Source organism: Cynoglossus semilaevis, chromosome 14 (genome assembly GCF_000523025.1).
Source record: "Cynoglossus semilaevis isolate Cse_v1.0 chromosome 14, Cse_v1.0, whole genome shotgun sequence".
NCBI lineage: Eukaryota > Metazoa > Chordata > Actinopteri > Pleuronectiformes > Cynoglossidae > Cynoglossus > Cynoglossus semilaevis.
The window spans coordinates 18,243,512-18,261,217 of NC_024320.1; the positions used below are offsets into that span (position 1 = coordinate 18,243,512).

At 40.7% G+C, this 17,706-nt stretch overlaps 3 protein-coding genes across 7 annotated transcripts; 1 reads left to right on the plus strand and 2 right to left on the minus strand.

Annotated features, from left to right (window-relative positions):
• Nucleotides 1-23: 23 nt before the first annotated feature.
• bcl7a (BAF chromatin remodeling complex subunit BCL7A) lies at nt 24-7,636 on the minus strand. 2 transcript variants are annotated; one of them, XM_008325621.3, is made up of 6 exons: nt 7,429-7,636; nt 5,520-5,601; nt 5,129-5,225; nt 4,089-4,232; nt 2,894-2,997; nt 24-2,275 (listed from the first exon to the last, which is right to left on the minus strand). In XM_008325621.3, the coding sequence occupies exons 1-6, from the start codon at nt 7,605-7,607 to the stop codon at nt 2,225-2,227; spliced, it is 657 nt and encodes a 218-aa protein (XP_008323843.2). In that variant the 5' UTR covers nt 7,608-7,636; the 3' UTR covers nt 24-2,224. The 2 variants fall into 2 exon arrangements, with proteins under 2 accessions (XP_008323843.2, XP_008323842.2); XM_008325620.3 differs by having other exon boundaries at nt 4,080-4,232; nt 7,429-7,632.
• Nucleotides 7,637-8,132: 496 nt separating this feature from the next.
• Nucleotides 8,133-12,456, plus strand: eif2b1 (eukaryotic translation initiation factor 2B, subunit 1 alpha). Of its 4 annotated transcripts, none has more exons than XM_008325624.3 (10): nt 8,133-8,320; nt 9,215-9,259; nt 9,784-9,885; nt 10,279-10,415; nt 10,744-10,860; nt 11,189-11,301; nt 11,405-11,473; nt 11,564-11,639; nt 11,926-12,051; nt 12,264-12,456. In XM_008325624.3, exons 2-10 carry the CDS (start codon nt 9,247-9,249, stop codon nt 12,417-12,419), a joined length of 909 nt encoding a protein of 302 aa, XP_008323846.1. In that variant the 5' UTR covers nt 8,133-8,320; nt 9,215-9,246; the 3' UTR covers nt 12,420-12,456. The 4 variants fall into 4 exon arrangements, with proteins under 4 accessions (XP_008323846.1, XP_024917868.1, XP_008323847.1 ...); XM_008325625.3 differs by lacking the exon at nt 8,133-8,320 and adding an exon at nt 8,810-9,084; XM_025062100.1 differs by lacking the exon at nt 9,215-9,259 and having other exon boundaries at nt 8,136-8,320.
• On the minus strand, nt 12,210-17,590 carry ddx55 (DEAD (Asp-Glu-Ala-Asp) box polypeptide 55). The gene is made up of 14 exons (XM_008325626.3): nt 17,356-17,590; nt 17,208-17,258; nt 16,451-16,537; nt 16,256-16,347; nt 15,929-15,991; nt 15,487-15,636; nt 14,964-15,156; nt 14,798-14,880; nt 14,288-14,419; nt 14,109-14,201; nt 13,908-14,022; nt 13,143-13,311; nt 12,783-13,066; nt 12,210-12,683 (listed from the first exon to the last, which is right to left on the minus strand). The coding sequence occupies exons 1-14, from the start codon at nt 17,461-17,463 to the stop codon at nt 12,519-12,521; spliced, it is 1,785 nt and encodes a 594-aa protein (XP_008323848.1). The 5' UTR covers nt 17,464-17,590; the 3' UTR covers nt 12,210-12,518.
• Nucleotides 17,591-17,706: the final 116 nt, after the last annotated feature.

The following is a 17,706-nucleotide window of genomic DNA, read 5'->3' on the forward strand; positions in this document are numbered from 1 at the left end:
GCGCTGCTGGACTGGGAATGAGGTATATGCTAATCCATCCTCGAGACTTGAGACGCTTATCTTTTTTTTTTTTAAATTTCCTTTCTCTCCCTCCACGTGAATGCTGATATGCTGATATGGGATCAAGTAATTCCGTGTCATGACCTTTTCCGTAGCCCCTGTTGTGTTGTGAATTTATCAGTTGGTAGTGAATAAGGTGATTTCGATCTACGTATGCCAAAAGAAAAACGTAGGTTATGTATGAATGAATCCAGGCTCATGTGTGAGTTGGTGCACCAGAGGTCATAGGTCTGGACCTGTGTGATAAAGTTCAAGGCTGTACAACGAACCAGGATGTTGACAGCACACGTGTGTGGATTTAGACAACAGACAGCATGTTGGAGAAGGATATTCAAACCTCAACACTGGTCCCTGAGGTCAGAGGCCGTCAGAAGTTAAGCAGAACATGAACAGAGAAGAGAGTGGTGACGGCAGAGGGACGCAGAGTGGCGTGTTTACAAGAAACCGTTTAAACCGTTCCATTTTCTTGTTTGTCACTGTCAGTCAAGGCATTTGTTCAATGAATGCTGAATTTACTTTTTTTTTTTTTTTAAAGCATGCTCTCAGTCAAACAGCTCTAAACAATGCAGCCGCAGATTTCACTTTTTGTCCTAGAACGACTACCCCTCACCCCCGTTACACCCGACCCGTCCAGTCCCATCTGACGTCACCAAATCTATCAGAACCTGGTCTGTTTCTACCGTAGACTGGAGGAAAAACAACCAACGAGGTGCTGCCCTAAAGTAAACACAGACCAGTGGCAAGGAATACTCCAAAACTCGTACTCTGTAACTACATTACTCAGTTTTCAGTTACCAACTCTTCAGACTGAGGAGGACTCACGTCTGTACAGTAATCTTATTAGTTTAGCATTTAGGAAAGAAAAGGGAAAATAGCAAATCTGGATCTGCAAGGAAAAAAGAAAATTCACTAAATAATATCCAATTAATATTTTGGAGATCTTAAAAAAGTAAAAAATTGGTTCTGTTGGATCCAAACTAACCATTTCCCCAATCAGTAGTACTGTTAATACTAGGTTACCAGTACACTGTGTTTTTCAACCATTAGTTTTAATAATGCTTTTGTCACCGTTGTTGTCTCCTTAGCAAGAGAACTATTCCTTTAAAAGTGACTGTAACTGTTGTGATTGATGTAAATGTCAGACAGAAGTGATGAGGGGAAAATAACATGGCACCAAGATATGAAACCGATTTGACTCAAGGCACAGTATTAGGACCCCTGCTAGCTCTGCCCGTCCTTACTACTTGTCCTAGAGTGTGTGTGTGTGTGTGTGTGTTCTTTTTGACTAGTACCATGTTCTCCTCTGCTACAAGGTCACCTCCTGTTCTTAGAACTTGTGAATGGAGATGTTTTCATGGATAGAGATAAAAGGACTTCCACTACAGCAGCAAATCTATCTGTGATCGATTGTGACATACCATAACAGTGCATTGACCCTCCTGAGAACAAAAACCCTAGACATTACCTAAACAAATATAGAACATTAGTCTAACAGGAGGCGATCTAGGAGGACTGAGGTGGAGTGGTCAGTGCCCAGCCTCTGACCTGAGACCTGGTTAGCCTCTGCACTTATCCTGAGCTAAACCATTAGCAGTAAAACGTGGTCTCAGAGCAGCGTCTGGGTTCAACCTGATCCTAACCTCAGGTCTCCAGTGTTAACTCTTTTAGTCACAGATGCAGGTCAGGGTTTGTGGCCTGGCCTGGCGGTGGCTGGACTGGGCCAACAGCGCTACCCCTGGTCACAGAGGGGATTGCAGTCTGGCTTCAGAGCTTCTCTTGGCATTAGTGAAAAGGTGTGGAGAACTGGAAGGAAGCCCGGAGGGGGGGGGGGGGGGGGGCAGTGAATAGAGGTAATATCCATTCTCCCTCTGTGGCAGAGGAGTGTTTGGGGTCAAGGTGGCAAACTGCAGGAGAAGGAGGTGAAGAGGGGGCGGAGCATTGGGTGGAAGGAAGTGAGGGAGGAAGAAACGTCCATTCTTCCCTTAGTACTGAGGAGTCTGGGTAGAAAGGGGGGCAGAAGAAGAAGGAGGAGAAGAGTCGGCGTGTGTCCATTAGCCCTAAATAAGAGTTAATGGAAGGAGGTTAGGTGAGAGCAAAGGAGTGAGGAGTGAGGAGTGAGGGACAGAGAGGAGTCAGGCCCACTCGCCTAACTCTCCTCACGGCCCTAAGACTCCAGTTTGCTCTTCTTGGTGGGTGGGCCCTCCCCCTTTAGGTCCTGTGATAAAAACAAAGAAGTTGCATTAGAAATCACTGACTTATTACAGACACTGAACACACGGCCGTCTCCTTATAGTCCCTCACTGTCTGGTTCGTCAGCAGGGGTCACCAGACATTACAATATGGAATTATTATTATTATTACGCTGGTTACTCTTCCTGATGACACTCAACCTTCATATTTCTGACTGAACTCCCACAACTGCACCAGCCAGATTATTTACATTTGGAGCCTAGTCCTGACCAAACCCATTCTGTGCAGCCCATAGACCCAAACTAACCTAACTGATATAAGACTTTGGATAAAGATTAGAAAAAAATTAAAATTCAACCCATTTCACAGCTTTCAATCCTCGATGGACCCAATTTTGTGCTGTGTATAGAGCTGTTCTGACTCAGCGGGTTTTTTTTATTCATTGATACTGTATGAGAGAAATTTAAAGAGGAAATTAAATGTGTATTAGATTTGAGAATATATATGTACTGCATATACAGTATATACATATGTACTATGTGTATACATGCACACACACACATACAGTATATGGGGGTTCTTGTGATACTTATTGTCGCTGATGATTCTATCTGTGACCAACATTTACTGCATGCGTTTCTACCTGAGTGGCTTTGCTGTCTGATGAGTCTTTGTCCCCTAAGGACAGACTGTCTCTCTTGGCACTTTGTGCTCGCTCTGAGGTCTCTGATGAAGTGATGCTCTTACCTGAAGACAGGAAAACAACAGCAGGTTAAAAGATGAGCATTTGTCTTAGTTTCACACTGTCACAGCTGTTCAGACCTGAAGGTACAGTCACATTGTTTAATGTGAACATACCTACAGTATATATATATATATATATATATATATAGATATATATATCTACATATATATATATATAGATATAGATATATCTATCTATCTATCTCTGTGGAACAACAACTGCATTTACATTATTGCTCTGTCACAGCAATTCTTCATTCTGATCAAAACACCTCGTACTTTTGGAGTAAACCTGCTCAGAACCCGACAGACCTAAGAACAACCACTGACACTTTAATAACGTTCTGGCTTTACCTCAAGCTGTGATGACACAGTGTGGCAATACACTGTAACTGCATATTAAGTTAGAACCATTTAACTAGAAGTTTCCTTTCTCAACTTATAATGAGAAAAGACAACAGGGACTCCCAAGTGTGTCGTCTACATGCTGATTTTCCAGACTTTAATCACTGCACTGCTTGGATTTCAGTGGAACTCTCTGATGAGATTGAATTTACAGCTGGAACGTAAAATATAAACTTAAATCTAAAACCATCATGTGACAAATGACACTGACGTCTCACACAAAAAAAAAATCACAAAAGCATCCAAATGTGTCCGATTTCAACCTAACCTTCACTAAATGGTAGTTTTCTCATGTAAACTATTTTGACAGAGTTTAATGATTAGTTTGACATAAATCATTATCGGTTATTCAGCCACTTATTGACAGAATAAGGACAAATTTCATACTAAGCTGTAGTTCCGAAAACCAGAATCTGCTGTGGTCGTACGTGACTTTAAAATACCACCATTTCTCTCTCTCATGCACTGTAACTATCACTGGTCTCAATACAACTTTTATTTATTTATTTATTTTTTACAAACGCCACAAGTAGAGGCCAGAAGTAAAGATTGTAAAACTAGAAAACCTGCAGCTCAGGTCAGACTGACTGGGAAACACATTTGAATCCATAGTCCCTAGAAGACGGCGACCTTATGTAGTGACTAATTAAAAGACTATCGATGTTTCTTGTGGGACTGACCCCTCTTACTGTCTGGACTCTGGCCCGTTGTTTTGGTCTCCGTGTTGTCGCGGTGAGACAAGGCGGCAGGCTCAGGGGCTGGGCTGGTGCTACAGCTGTTTTCCTGTTTCACAGGGGAAGAGTCTGCGATGGAGCTCTGGTTGCTGTTGTCGTCTGAAAACAGAAAGAGACTTTGGTCGCTCGTAGAGTGGTCATCAGACACACAATTACACCGATGCAAGGCTTTTAATTAAAATGTCACAACTAATCTGACGGTCACAGAAGATTCAGGAAATGGAAAAAGAAATTCAACAAAATAGTTTTTTAACAGTAGATCAGAAAAAATGTAACACAGTTACAAACTTAACGAAGATGGACAAACAGGTCAAGTGTTGGAGACAATAGTGTCCGAACCTTTTTTTAAAAATATATGTAAATATTGGAAACAGTTTGATTTCTAGCATTTGTTCGATCACTTTTTGACTGGCTGTGTCATTATGTCTTCTGTTATTGATGTTGGCACGTGGAAAAAAAAAAAACTTGCACTGAACACATTTCCATTTCTAGATGAATGGAATAAAGAATCACCACGTTAAGTGCTGTACATATTTACTCCTAGAACTACAGTATAATCTGTGTTTAATCAGAATGGAATCTTTCATACCGTTCTCTAAACCTTGCCTTTGCGTTTGAAGGGGAAGAGTGTGACTTTTCCATTTCTAATCAGGCAGTGACCTGAGATGATTGCATCTCTAACGTCGACTTAATTATTTGATCTTCAGCGTTGAAGACGGACATAAAAAATAATCACGAGTCGTACTGTTCCACGGGGCAACGTGTTCCTCTCTGAGCATGACTCACTTCTTTTCTTTAAACCAACTGCATTTTACAGTCGAGGTTCATAAAAACTGATCTTTCATGTTTTGTCAGTGAGACAAATGACTTTAAGCCAAACAAGCAAGAAAACACAGTCGGAGAGAAAGACTCAGGAGGGAAGACGGCAACAGTGGCAGCCTTGGTCTTCTCAGCAGACTGACTTAAAAATAAATGTAGAATTCCTCAGTACGTACCATGCATGTCCATCATGCCGGGAGAGGAGCTGTTTTCTGGAGTCGTCAGCTCGGAGCCATATTTCTCATCTTTGCCCTTCTTTTTGTTCTTGTTCTTCTAAAATGAAAGCATGTTAACATTGCATTTAAAACCATTCTTTATTTAATCACAAAAAACTTAAAACTTTAAATACCTACGAACTGATCAACCATAACACAAAGTTGAATATTCTATATTGTTGCCAGTGGTTGAACTGGCTTCTTGTTTCAGCTTTATCTGCTTCAGCATTTGTTGAAGACTCATGAAAGAACATCCACAGCAGCAGGAGAGTACAGTCTGTCGCTATAACCAAATTTCAAATTCTAACATTCTGTGGTTAAACGTCTATGTAACAGTAAAGGCTGAACTCACATCATCTGATTTGGGTTCTGTCACCGGCACCCACTTATAGATGCGAAGAGATGTGTCTCCGACAGTCACCCATTTCTTCTCCCTGTGTATGAGAATAATAATGAAAAACGATGACTGAAAGCCTCTGGGGTAAAATACATTGCAAGCCAATCAAAGCGCCTCGGAAATTATGTAAATCAAAACCTGAACGCTGCAGTCTGCCACAGAGCGCTGCCTTTATTCTACAGAACATTTCTAGCAGGAAAGTACACACGAGACTATTTAAAAGCGAGGATATGATGGCTAAATTCTCAGGTCTAAAACTGTATTTTTTTTTAGGTAATGTCTCCATTTACCGGTTGTCTGTCTACAAATTGTAAAAAGAAAACAGAAGAACAGATTTTTTTTCTTTTTTGTAATAATTAATCAGTCTTTATATGTGTAATATTACACATTACCTCATGGGACAAATGGCGTCCAATGTCTCCTCATTAGGTGGAAATTTATTGTGTTGGTAGTAGCTGTACGACTACATTTAAAAATAAAACTTTCATTATACTTTAAACTTTGCATACAATCATAGATGATCTTTTACTTCCTTATCTACAACTAGATGAACAAAGTGAATGATGACAGTATTAAAATAATTCCTAACTTATTTAAAAATATATATTTTATTACTACGGTGGTAAAATAAATATCTAAATAATTAATATAATATAATTATTTATTTAATACAATTGTGTTTAGAAAATAAAAAATTAGATATTAAGTAACGTTTACTTTCTGATTACGGAACTCTGAAAAAAGTAAAACTCCTACAGTATCTACTGTAACTTGGAAGTTATGAATAGTTTTAGCAAACGTAACTTTAACGCACAGGATGTTGTCTTGTGTGAACATTTTATTAAAATAAATGATATCTTGTAGCACATTTCAACCAAAATGACACGTATTTCTCTAAGAAGAAATGCGGTTTGTTTCAAATATTGTAGCTTATCATCCTTTTGTCGCCTCTTTGTGATGGCGAACAGCAGGTTAGTACTGCAGCTATTACTGGGTGACTCGAAGCTAACGTCCAAATTACAACAATCGAAATTAAAAAGAAAAAACTCAAACATTTCAAGACCAAAACAAACAAAATCCGATATAAATTCCCCTTTCGATTGATGCGAGTCGTATTTCACATTTCATTGTTATATTTAACTTTATTTGACTGTAATACCCACTTGTAATAATCTTGACGCCATGGCGTTTAATTTAAACGTTGGACCCGGTTGAAGGTCTCTATCGAGAAAACAATATACGCTGGTAATAATGGAGTTGTTAACGTGTCCGTGGTTCAAAGTTAATTTCAAATTCTTGGTTCTTGTTCTTCACGTTCACCGAGTGTACGTGTTCAGCAGCCATGCAACTACTGTAGCCTACTTCCCTCTCCCAACCCCCACCGCCGTGTCCTCTCCTCTATCAGAGCGAAAGGGCGACTCAAAGCGCTTCATTTAAAACTCCACACGGACTAAAGTGCTCCGACTCCTCCGCGCTGTCGTCGAATTCTCTCACACTCCACACTTTCATTGGCCCTATCTGTCCTAAAGCCGCCGCCGCTCACAGCTCGGCGGCAGCAATGGCTTCATGTGACTGCATCGAAATGGCTTCTGGGTTCAACCCTTGCCGTTAAAATCTGCGAGAGAAGCGGAGAGAGAGAAGACGCCGGCTCCATGTGTAACAGCAGCGCCTCAGACAGAGAGCCGCACTAGTGCGCCCCGATGCACCTGAGCCGCAAGTACATCTGCTATTCCAAAAACCCCGTCCTTTAATTTCTTTCACTTCCATCCCTCACTCCGTCTCGCTCCCTCTCCTCCCCCAACAAGCGAAGCCCTTTTTCTCGTGTTAGATAACCGAGCCTGCCGCTTTCTCTTTGTCCTCTTACCATTTTCGTACTTTCTCAATAGCGGCCATGACCCGCTTGATGTCATCCTTCGCCCTGCTCCGGGTCTCGGCGCGGACCGACCTGCCCGACATTGCCGCGGTGGTTATAATATTTTGAAAGCTCGCCGGCAGTTCAGACACAATGCAAACAGTAGAGCGCACAGGAGAGCCACTGCGCATGCGCACACCAGTAGAGACCAGTGGAGCAGTGAGGGCGGGGGCGGGGGGAGGGAGTGCACGGCTGCAGCTGCGCTTTGTATGTGTGTGATAGAACAAAAGCGTCTGATAGCAGTCTGTAAGGTCCCCGCAGCGGAGGAAAACAAAAGTCCAGAGTGGGATCACTGTAGCGTACAGCCGGCCAAAGTTACACCTACAAACCATAACTCTAAATTAGAGATAGATAGATAAATAGATAGATAGATAGCTAGACAGATAGATAGATAGATAAATAGATAGATAGATAGATAGATAGATAGACAGATAGATAAATAGATAGATAAGTGATATTTTTAATTGTTCAGCTGATCCCTGTCGTCGCTTTTCTTTTCACTGCAAATTAGACTGCTGTCTTTCAAACAGCTTTAGACCAAGTTTATTAACACTTGTGTAGTTTTACTGAATAAAAATAGAATCGTGTGTTTGTCCATGAAGTTGACTGTGAAGAGTTCCCCTCTCTAACCTGCAGGTGGTGCTGAGTGAATATTTAAAAGTCCTGTTTCATGCTTTGAGTGCAACGGTACCACATGGTACTTCATATCGGGCCGATCATGTCCTCGACTTCATGTTTCAACAGTGTACGCGACACATTAAAGGGTTATTTATAACATTTAATTTCTATGTGAAGAAGATAAACCCTTCCAAGAACTGTGGTGACTCACGTTAAAGGAAGTGAGGTCAGTCTGTATCTTTGATGTTCTGACATCTTTCTCATTTCCTTAATAGCAAACTGATTGGATTGACCACATGCATTATAAGGCTAGACTTTGTGAAGGCTGTAGCCAAACCAAGCCAAAAGCAGGTCCTCGACCCTATTTAGATTACATTACAATACTTTTCAGATGCTAAAAAGATGCTTTAAACAAACTTTCGTTTACATATACACTAAATACATTTAGCAGGCATTGATCACTTGCAATAAAAACTAACATTGGTGTTAGATAAACAACAAACTTTTGTTTGTAACGTTTTTAGGCAGGCAGGCAGGCTAGCAGGCTAAATTGAACATTTTCTCCCTATGTTCAGCAAATGCTAGTTAGATTAAGTGCAAAAGGGTTTAATATATTTTTATTATAATACCAATAAAATATAAAATTACAAGAAATTACACGCTACAGACAGTTGGAGAGAGACAATGAGGGCTTTCCAATTCAATACATTTTAATTCTCATTTATTTTGATTCAGTTTTGGATTTATAAAATATTAGTTATTTTGTACTCGCAGTCTCCCTAATCTAATCCTCAGAAAGTTGTTACATATTTTTTATAGGACACATTGGACAAGAACTTCGAGGGGGGAAATGCGTTTTCATAATATAAACCCTGCTGCGCTTGCGATTTTTAGTCTCCCGACATCACACAAACGCACCATTCCGGTGTCGTCATCTCCTCGCGACACGTCAACTCAGCACGTCTTCAAAAGCTAATGCTGCTAGTTTAGGTAATCAACAAACTGTCTGCAGACTGTTTACATTTTTTATACCTGTGATTCCAGAAGTTTGTTTTAACTCGAGTTGTGACCAAAAGTGAAAGAAAAATTAGCATAAAGTAACATCGGTCATTTGCAACAGAAAGCTGCACCTGTGGGACTGCGTGTTAAATCATGGATGAAGAAGGTGAGGACTTTCTTTGGTCTTGTCATGTAATATACCGTTTGTTGTCATTTGTTATAACCAGACTCTGCTTCTGCTTTTAGGTTTGGTGTAGTTTAAATTCACATTTAATTGCTGTTAGTGTTCACGTCTGTCACTACATGTCTTGTGTTGCATCAGACTGAGCTCCACAGTCACCAACACTGTTTCACTAACTGTTTGACTGCTGAACATTCTACACACACTTGTTTAATATACCTCAAATACACTGTGGAATTCAGAGACGGACCGTAATTGAATCTGAAGTAAAGTAATTATGTGTATAATTTTGTCATAATTGATCAAGTTGAGAAAATATAGAAAACGACCAAAAGCTAAATACAGTGTTTTTGTATGCACCTTAATACCAACCTTCAGAAACTTTGGGGTAAAATACCATTTGCTATCAAACTGATTGATATAGAGACCATCAGTTATTATTTCAAGTTCACATTTCCTTTACTGGACACAGATGCATGTTTCCTAACCAACCTTCCTCTCCTGATCAGAGCTGGTGGAGTACTTCAGAGCTCAGATGAGGAAAGATCCAGACATCGCCTCGGCTGTGGCTGCTATTCGCACGCTACTGGAATTCCTCAAGCGAGACAAAGGTAAACTCAGGCCAAGCCGCAGTATTCAGGCACAAAATTAAAAAAAAAGCTTTACAGATGAGATAAGCTGTGAGTATCTGGATGTTCTGTCAGTGTTCTCCTTAGTCACATGTTCATGTATGAAGGACGTAGAACTCGACATCCTGTTACAGGAGATATGGTGACATATTTAAAATGACTCAGAGTGGATTAAGGTCAGGGATCGCCGGTTGTTTGAGAAAAGCTTTCTCAAAAGTATCTATAATTGTCCCTAAAACTTACTGCTAGTAGTTAGTGAGTGATTTGGAGATCCTTGTTGAACTGTCTCAACATCGGTTTGTGTCTAAAAGCAGCTTTTGTATCTCGGGCTTCTTTGGTCAGCCGTGTTCTGAGTTCTCTACGTCCTTCTTTAAGGTGAAACCATCTTGGGCCTGAGAGAGAGTCTGACGTCGGCCACAGACCGACTGACAGGAGTGGACTCGTCTGTGGCCGTGTCGTCAGGGGGGGAGCTGTTCCTGCGCTTCATAAGCCTCACATCACTGGAGCACGAGGTAAGTGAAGTCCTCCTACAAACCAAGCTTTTGGGAATGATTTAACTTTGTTCTAATTTATAAACATACCAAATTTAAGCTCTTTTTTTTTCAAAAATGTTTTTTTGCAGCTAGATACATCTGTGAATTATTTTATATCTTCTGCCTGTGTCAGCGAATAATCAAACCTCAGAGCCAAATTTAAGCTTTTTTTTTCCAAAAATGTTTATTGCAGCTAGATACATCTTTTATATTTTATTTTATACCTCCTGTCTGTGTCAGCGAATAATCAAACCTCAGAAGTGAACCGTAGAGAGCCGACTGTTAACGTTAATTTTTTTTCTTCTAGGATCTGTCACGTTGTAAGAAGGTAATGGAAGAAAGAGGAGAACTGTTCCTGGAGAAGATTTCAATGTCCAGGACCAAGGTGGCCAAGCTGTGTCACACTTTTATTAAAGATGGCGCTGTAGGTACACTCTTCCTTAAAGAGGATAGTTATGTGGCAGAGGTCAGAAAGTTCTAAGACAGATGTGATATTTTTTCTGTAAAGGTGTGTGGTTTTTAAAAAATGTAAGCATGGTGAAATATGTCTCTCAGGCGTCTCCATCAGCGTTGACAGGTTTATTGTATATATTGATCAGGTGTTGGGAGGTTTTATATTTTATTTGAGTTTTTAAAAATAATTCTTTAGGAATATTATTCTTCAGTAATATCTTTCTTCTTGCCAGATCTTGTCATTTGCCATCATTTCCTGCAGTATATTAATGCCGTGTCCTCAAATCTTTATCTTCCAGAAAATCCTGACCCACTCTTACTCCAGAGTTGTTCTCAGAGTGCTGGAAAAAGCTGCAGCGGAAAAGAAACGCTTCTCTGTCTATGTGACTGAATCGCAGCCTGACTCAGCCGGGTGTGTGAATAGTGATAATACTCTGTGTTCCAGTTCCATCCTGTTTGGACACACACTCATTGAATCTGCTAATTTGGTTCCATTTTCAAACGTCTCCATTCAGGCGACAGATGGCAGAAGCTCTGAGGAAACTGAACGTTCCAGTGACGGTGGTCCTGGATGCAGCTGTGGGGTGGGTGATCGCTGCGTCTGTCTGTCCATCAGCCCCATACACTGACACCATCACATACTTATCGTTATTGTTTCTGTCATTTTCTCACAGGTACGTCCTGGAGAAGGTGGACCTGGTCATTGTTGGTGCAGAGGGAGTTGTAGAAAGTGGAGGAATCATCAACAAGGTGAATGACACAGAAGTTGAAATCAGAAATAACTAATTCCATTTTTAGCACAAAAATGTTTTTAGCATTTTCTACGCCATCTATTGGGAAAACGTGGGTATTGCAGTGGAGTATTTGGGCAGAGACAGATGTTCTTAGGACTAAATTACAGGAAGCCTCTTTCCTTAAGTACATAATAAAAAAAGTAATTTCCTGGTACCTCTGCTGCAGTCCACTGGTGTCTGTTATTTATCATGTGTGAGACGGTGTGTGTCCAGACCTTAACGCTTCACCTTGGTTCCTACAGATTGGCACTTACCAGATGGCACTGTGCTCCAAAGCTCACAACAAACCCTTCTATGTGGTGGCAGAGAGTTTTAAATTTGTTCGCCTGTATCCACTCAACCAACAGGACGTGCCAGATAAATTTAAGGTAAGACTGAAGACATGGACAATGGCCTGTGAGCTGTGGTAACAGAAGTGTCTGCTTTGACTGTGTGGTCTTTGCCAGGCTTTTAGAGGATTTGGTGGAAATAGTGATTTGAACTGTAAGTCTTTCAGAGACAAGGATAAAAATTAGTCCTTTGTATATTCTTTTTTAAAATGGCTTTTGGACAACGTTTAATGTTTTCTTTTCTTTTACAGTACAAAGCTGACACACTGAAGAACATAAAGAACCTATCTGATGAGCATCCTATGATTGATTACACACCTCCCTCCCTCATCACCCTCCTCTTCACTGACCTGGGTGTCCTCACCCCATCAGCCGTCAGCGACGAACTCATCAAGCTTTATTTATGACCCCGACTCTCAGTTCTTAATGAAAATTAAAATGTAAGTAAAAAAAAACTATAAAAGGTCAGAGTTTTTTTTCTTCTCAGGAGTCCCACAGAGTTTTCATCAAACACGCTCTTCATCAGAGCCGGCAGTCGTTGGTGTTTTATGTTTTGACTTTGCTATTTGTTTCTCGAAGTCCTCCTCTGTGATTCGGCCTTTCTTCAGTTTCTTCAGGAGTCGCGTGTCACTTAAAAGCTCCTGTATGTCGTCATCGTCCACGTCAGAGCCCTGCAGATGAAAAACAGACAAAACGTAGAAATCAAATCTGTCCCTTGGCTTCACTGTGGTTAGAATAAACCATAAAAAGGTCAGAAGAAAGTTCAGTACCTCGTCATGCTTCCTCTTCTCTGACCTTCTTTTCTTGCGGTCTTTCCTGTCTCTCTGTTTGGACCAGGATTTGTTCCTTGTGAAATTCTTTTTCTGTAGAGGAGTCTCCTTCTTCTCTTTCAGAATCTTCTGCCGTTGTTTCTCTCTGTTCTTGTCCTTGTAGCGAATGGTGTCGGTGTCCATGTGTGTCTCGATGAAATTTGGGAATGTTTTCCCTTTTAGTTCAGGCATTCTGGGCAGGCGAAGTAGGGCGAACCCCCGAGCCAGGGAGGCAAAGTCCAGGTCTAGACAATAACATGGGACTCAGTATAAATTCCATATATGCCAACAGGTTATAACTTAAAATCTGTTTTCTTTTACCTTTGATCCTAAAGATGAGACGGCATTCGTGTTTAGCGTACGCCTGGACAAAGGAGACGAAGGCCCTCGTGCCTCGTTCAAACATGGCACGGTCCGCTACAGACATGGCCTTCACTTTGTCGAGCACATCCACGACATCACTGATGGGGGACATTCTCTGGAGCGGACACTGAATATGGCAAGAAGAGAACAGTCAAAAAGTTCTAAGACAATGATGAAAAAATTAATATACAGACATTTCTCAATCGTATCTTAAATGCATGTTATTGTTGTTCTGACTGTAGCTCAGTATTACACCCAAATTGTTTGAGTAGTGATGGAGTAGAAAGCTGCCATATAAATACAGGTCATTTATGTTGAACCATGAACGTGTCAGGCCTGCTGAGCTGTAGAGCTGGGTTCTTTGAGTAACTTTGAGAAGTTGGAGACTTCTGGAAGAAAACTTCACCACAATTTTTATGTTGTTCACTGAAGTTCTGCAGCCTGACAGAGAGTCAAGGACTGGGGGTTCTCATCTGTTCCTGATGGGAGCACCATGTGTTGTTTTGTGAGTTCTCTTGACTTGGTCGTACAGTATTTATTTTGAAAGATTTCTTTTTTTTTTAGTCTGTGATTTCTTGATTCTACATATCGGGGACTGATGAGGCTGAAATTCAGCTTTACAAAACTGTTTCTATCACTGATCATCGATTGATGATGTAACAAGATGATGGACGAGACTAATGACTGACTTCGTGATTGATGTACAAAGAAAAAATAACTCACTTTCTGGTTGATGGACAAAAAGTTAACATAGGTCTCCTCCATAGGCAGCAGGAAGACGAGGGCGTTGCCCTGATTACCGATACGGGCCGTGCGTCCACAGCGGTGGACAAAAGCACTGAGGAAAAAAAAAGTTTTTAAAGCACTTTGACATTATTATTTACTAAATAAATATTGATGAAATTAGCTGGACATTAAACTCACGTGGCGCTGCTGGGAGGATCATACTGTAGAACCCAGTTCACATCAGGGATGTCAATGCCTCGGGCCATGACATCTGTGCACACCAAGATCCCACTGTGGTAAAACACACGATACACAGGTGTGATGTCAAACACACACATCCAGAATGAGCGTTCAAACAGACACAAGTTTATTTTCACCTTTTCAAGGCTCGAAAGTCGGCAAAAATCTTGTTGCGTTTTTGTTTCATCTTGCCGTGTATGCAGCAGACGGTCACCTTTTTGATGAGCGTCTCCAGAGCTCGGCCGTAATATTCCACACAGGCACAGGTGCTGACGAGAGGAGAGACGAGACTGGAGTTACTACAGACTGGCCGCTGGTTTCTCACAGGCACCAACAGAAACAAACTACACATTTTAGCGATTAACTTAGTTTTGATGGTCACGTCACAACATTTGATGACCATTCAGTGACCAAAAGAGTAGCTGCACTACAGTACAGGGTTAACCCTACAGAAGAAGCCAACAGACAAACATGATCATTTATTTTAGTAGAAAGGAAAGAAATGATTTTTTAGTGTGATTTTTTTTTTTTTTTGCAACTTGAAGTATCTCCCGATACTGATATTAAGCCTTCTTTTCTATCTGAGTTCAGATATACAAAATAACACTGACTCAATGAAATGCACGAGTTGATCCAGGGTAACTTACCTGAAAAACACCAGTTGCTTCTCGTGCTTGTGTTGCCTCAGAAAGGCCACCAGGTGGTTGAACTTGTCCTCAGATCGACATATCTGCAAAGATGCAACTTTCTGAGTCTGTACTTTTTTTGTTTCAGTTTTACTTGCTCTTGTATCAAACAGCTGAGCACGCTCACAGTGTAGTAATTAGAGAGTCTCGACGGGGTCTTCTGGGCAGCGGCGGTGGCGGCCACGCCCTTCTCTTTGACCGTGATCCTCACAGGGTTCCTGAGGCCGGCCCGCACCAGCTTCTCCAGCTCCTGCGTCTGCGTGGCTGAAAACAGGCCTGTGCGTCTCTGCTTGGGGAGGTAGCCCAGTATGGTGTTCAGACTGATTGCACAAACACAAAGAAAATGTCAGTACTTGTACCACAAGAATGTAGTAATGATTTTGTGGAACTGCCCTCACCTGGCCTGCAGGTGGTGCTAAGCATGCATGCTCAATGATGTGACTTTTTTTTTTTAATTAAATCTAGTCTTAGATTATGTCAAAACTCTTGCCATGAGAAATAAAAAAAATTAAGTTTTATTTTCATGGTAGATTTTGGTCTGATTACAGGAGAAAATTAAAGTCTCTTAAAAGTAGTTGTTAGTAGCAGCCCTACTGTCCCTGAACCTGGGAACTTCTGTCCATCACTCTGACCCTCCACTGTCACTGTACCTGGCCTCGAAGCCCATGTCCAGCAGTCGGTCTGCCTCGTCTAGAACTAGAACATCCAAACTCCTGACACAGCTGGCCATGTCCAGACCATCTGACTTCCTTCTGAACATGTCCTCCAGACGTCCTGGTGTAGCAATCACAATGTTTGCCCTGGAACACACAAGATGCCATGACAATTTCCCTGGATTCTTTTGTTGGAAGGCACTGATTGTAAAATATCAATCTCATGATATTTTTATTTCAACATTTTCTTAAATGTGCCCAACATTTTATAAACAAAGTCGATGATCCTAACAAAAGGATGGTTTGACTAAGAAATCAGTTTTTCGGATCAGTCACACTTTTTTTTTAACACCAGTGAGACGATGTTTGCATTACTGTGTCTGACCCTGTTCTGTTAAACTGCATGGTCATTGTTTGGTCATTTTCCAGCACCACCTACCCTTGTTCCTTGAACTTCTCCACATCCTCTATTGGATTTGATCCACCAATCAGTAAAATCTGCCTGGAAAACAAAAACAATACATTCCACCAATGACATCAATTAAACTGATCAAAAAGTGTATTAAACCTACGAGGTTTCTATTCTGATAAACACTCTCTTTGCACTTGATTGATGAGAAAATAAAGCCCTGATGTTCATTTTAATTCATTGTTGTTTTAGTTAATATCCATTATTCAGGGTTGACTGACTGGTTTGACCTTTGGGAATAACAAACCTTTGGTCATCTACTAATTAATATTCACATTCCTACATTTTTCTACTCACGTGAACTGTGGAAACTTCTGGATGAAGTGATCCATCACTTCACTGATCTGAAGGGCCAGTTCTCTTGTCGGAGTAATTACTAGAGCTCCAACCTACAAAGAAATAAAAAATAGTAAAACAAGAGTCCTCCCCTCTCCTCCCCCGCGTCACAGAGCGCTAACTCTCCACTAGTGCTCGCTGTATTTGTCACTGTACCTGCATCTTCTTCAGTTTTTCTTCTCTCTTCAGCAGTATTTCTATGATAGGGATGACGAAAGCAAGTGTCTTTCCACTGCCTGTCACCTGCAGTCACAAGGCACCAAAACGTTTTAGAACACAATTGGATTTTGAATAAATCAAGTTTAATCAAATTTTGTTGACAACCACAACGAAAATATGATCACGACAAAAAAAGGCTCAGTCTCTATTTTTAAAAAGCAAAAAAGTCTGGTGTTGGCCCTACAGAAACAAAACAGTTTATATGATCATTACTAAGTGCAATATTTACATACAGATTTTAAAAAAATCTTATATTTAAGCATAACAATAATAAGTAAGTTGCTAGCGTGTATCTATTAGAAATATATATTTTAAATTAAGTTAAGTAGAAACATTTCTAACTAAAAATAAATGTTATCAGTCAACCATACAAATTATTTGTTTTTAATTAATCTGTCCGTTGCTACATTTACTGTGATAGTAAAATAACATCAATAATTAGTGAAATCCAGTTCAGCTGTAACCTCCACAACACAACAAGGCACAGAACTTGACAGACGTTCGGTCTCTCAGTAGTTTAGCTTTTCTTTTTTTCAAAACAGTAACTTGTGAAAATTAAAGTAAACGCCTAAACAAATTACATTGTACGTGGGTGTTGTACTGCAGTCAGAAGAACACTTTGTCAACTACATCGTTTAGGTTTTTTTGGGGAGGACTGAATGTTCAGAGAACAGTGGAAGACGTGAACACTCACCGCCTCGGCAGCCACATCTTTGTTGCTCATAAACAGCGGGATACAAGCGGACTGGGAAGAAAACATGATTCTGAGTAAAGCTGCTGTTTGCTTCAAAGACCCAACATGACAATGTTCAGGTGGGTTTACATCTTAAAGTGTTTTTTACCTGTACGGGTGTCATATGTGTGAACGTCAGCGCCTCCAACGTTTGTAAAACCCCATCGTTTAGTTTAACAGGTAAACTACTCCACGTACCGTCAGTCGTGTTGTCCATAATGTAAAAAGGCAAACGTTATGAACTGACAACACTGTTATAACAACTGAATGTTTCTGATGGTGTGCAGCTCCACGCTGCTCCTTCTTCCGGTTGCACCGATGTTTACACGCCGGGTAGAAACTAGAAGCGTCGAGAGTGTCGTTCCCTCGTCAATAACTCGAACTCCAGATTCGGAATTATAATATCTTTCCATTCTGGTAATTTGTGTGTATGTATATATATATCTATATATATATATAT

Coding starts and splice junctions, on each gene's coding strand:
- eif2b1 (XM_008325624.3), top strand. Junction 11,474..11,563: donor GTCCTGGATGCAGCTGTGGG/GTGGGTGATCGC, acceptor ATTTTCTCACAG/GTACGTCCTGGAGAAGGTGG. Junction 12,052..12,263: donor ACGTGCCAGATAAATTTAAG/GTAAGACTGAAG, acceptor TTTCTTTTACAG/TACAAAGCTGACACACTGAA.
- bcl7a (XM_008325620.3), bottom strand. CDS start 7,607: ATGCGCAGTGGCTCTCCTGTGCGCTCTACTGTTTGCATTGTGTCTGAA. Junction 5,602..7,428: donor ATTGAGAAAGTACGAAAATG/GTAAGAGGACAA, acceptor TCTCATACACAG/GGAGAAGAAATGGGTGACTG. Junction 5,226..5,519: donor CAGAACCCAAATCAGATGAT/GTGAGTTCAGCC, acceptor CTTTCATTTTAG/AAGAACAAGAACAAAAAGAA.
- ddx55 (XM_008325626.3), bottom strand. CDS start 17,463: ATGGACAACACGACTGACGGTACGTGGAGTAGTTTACCTGTTAAACTA. Junction 15,992..16,255: donor CAGAAGTTTCCACAGTTCAC/GTGAGTAGAAAA, acceptor TTTGTTTTCCAG/GCAGATTTTACTGATTGGTG. Junction 14,023..14,108: donor GATCCTCCCAGCAGCGCCAC/GTGAGTTTAATG, acceptor TTTTTTCCTCAG/TGCTTTTGTCCACCGCTGTG.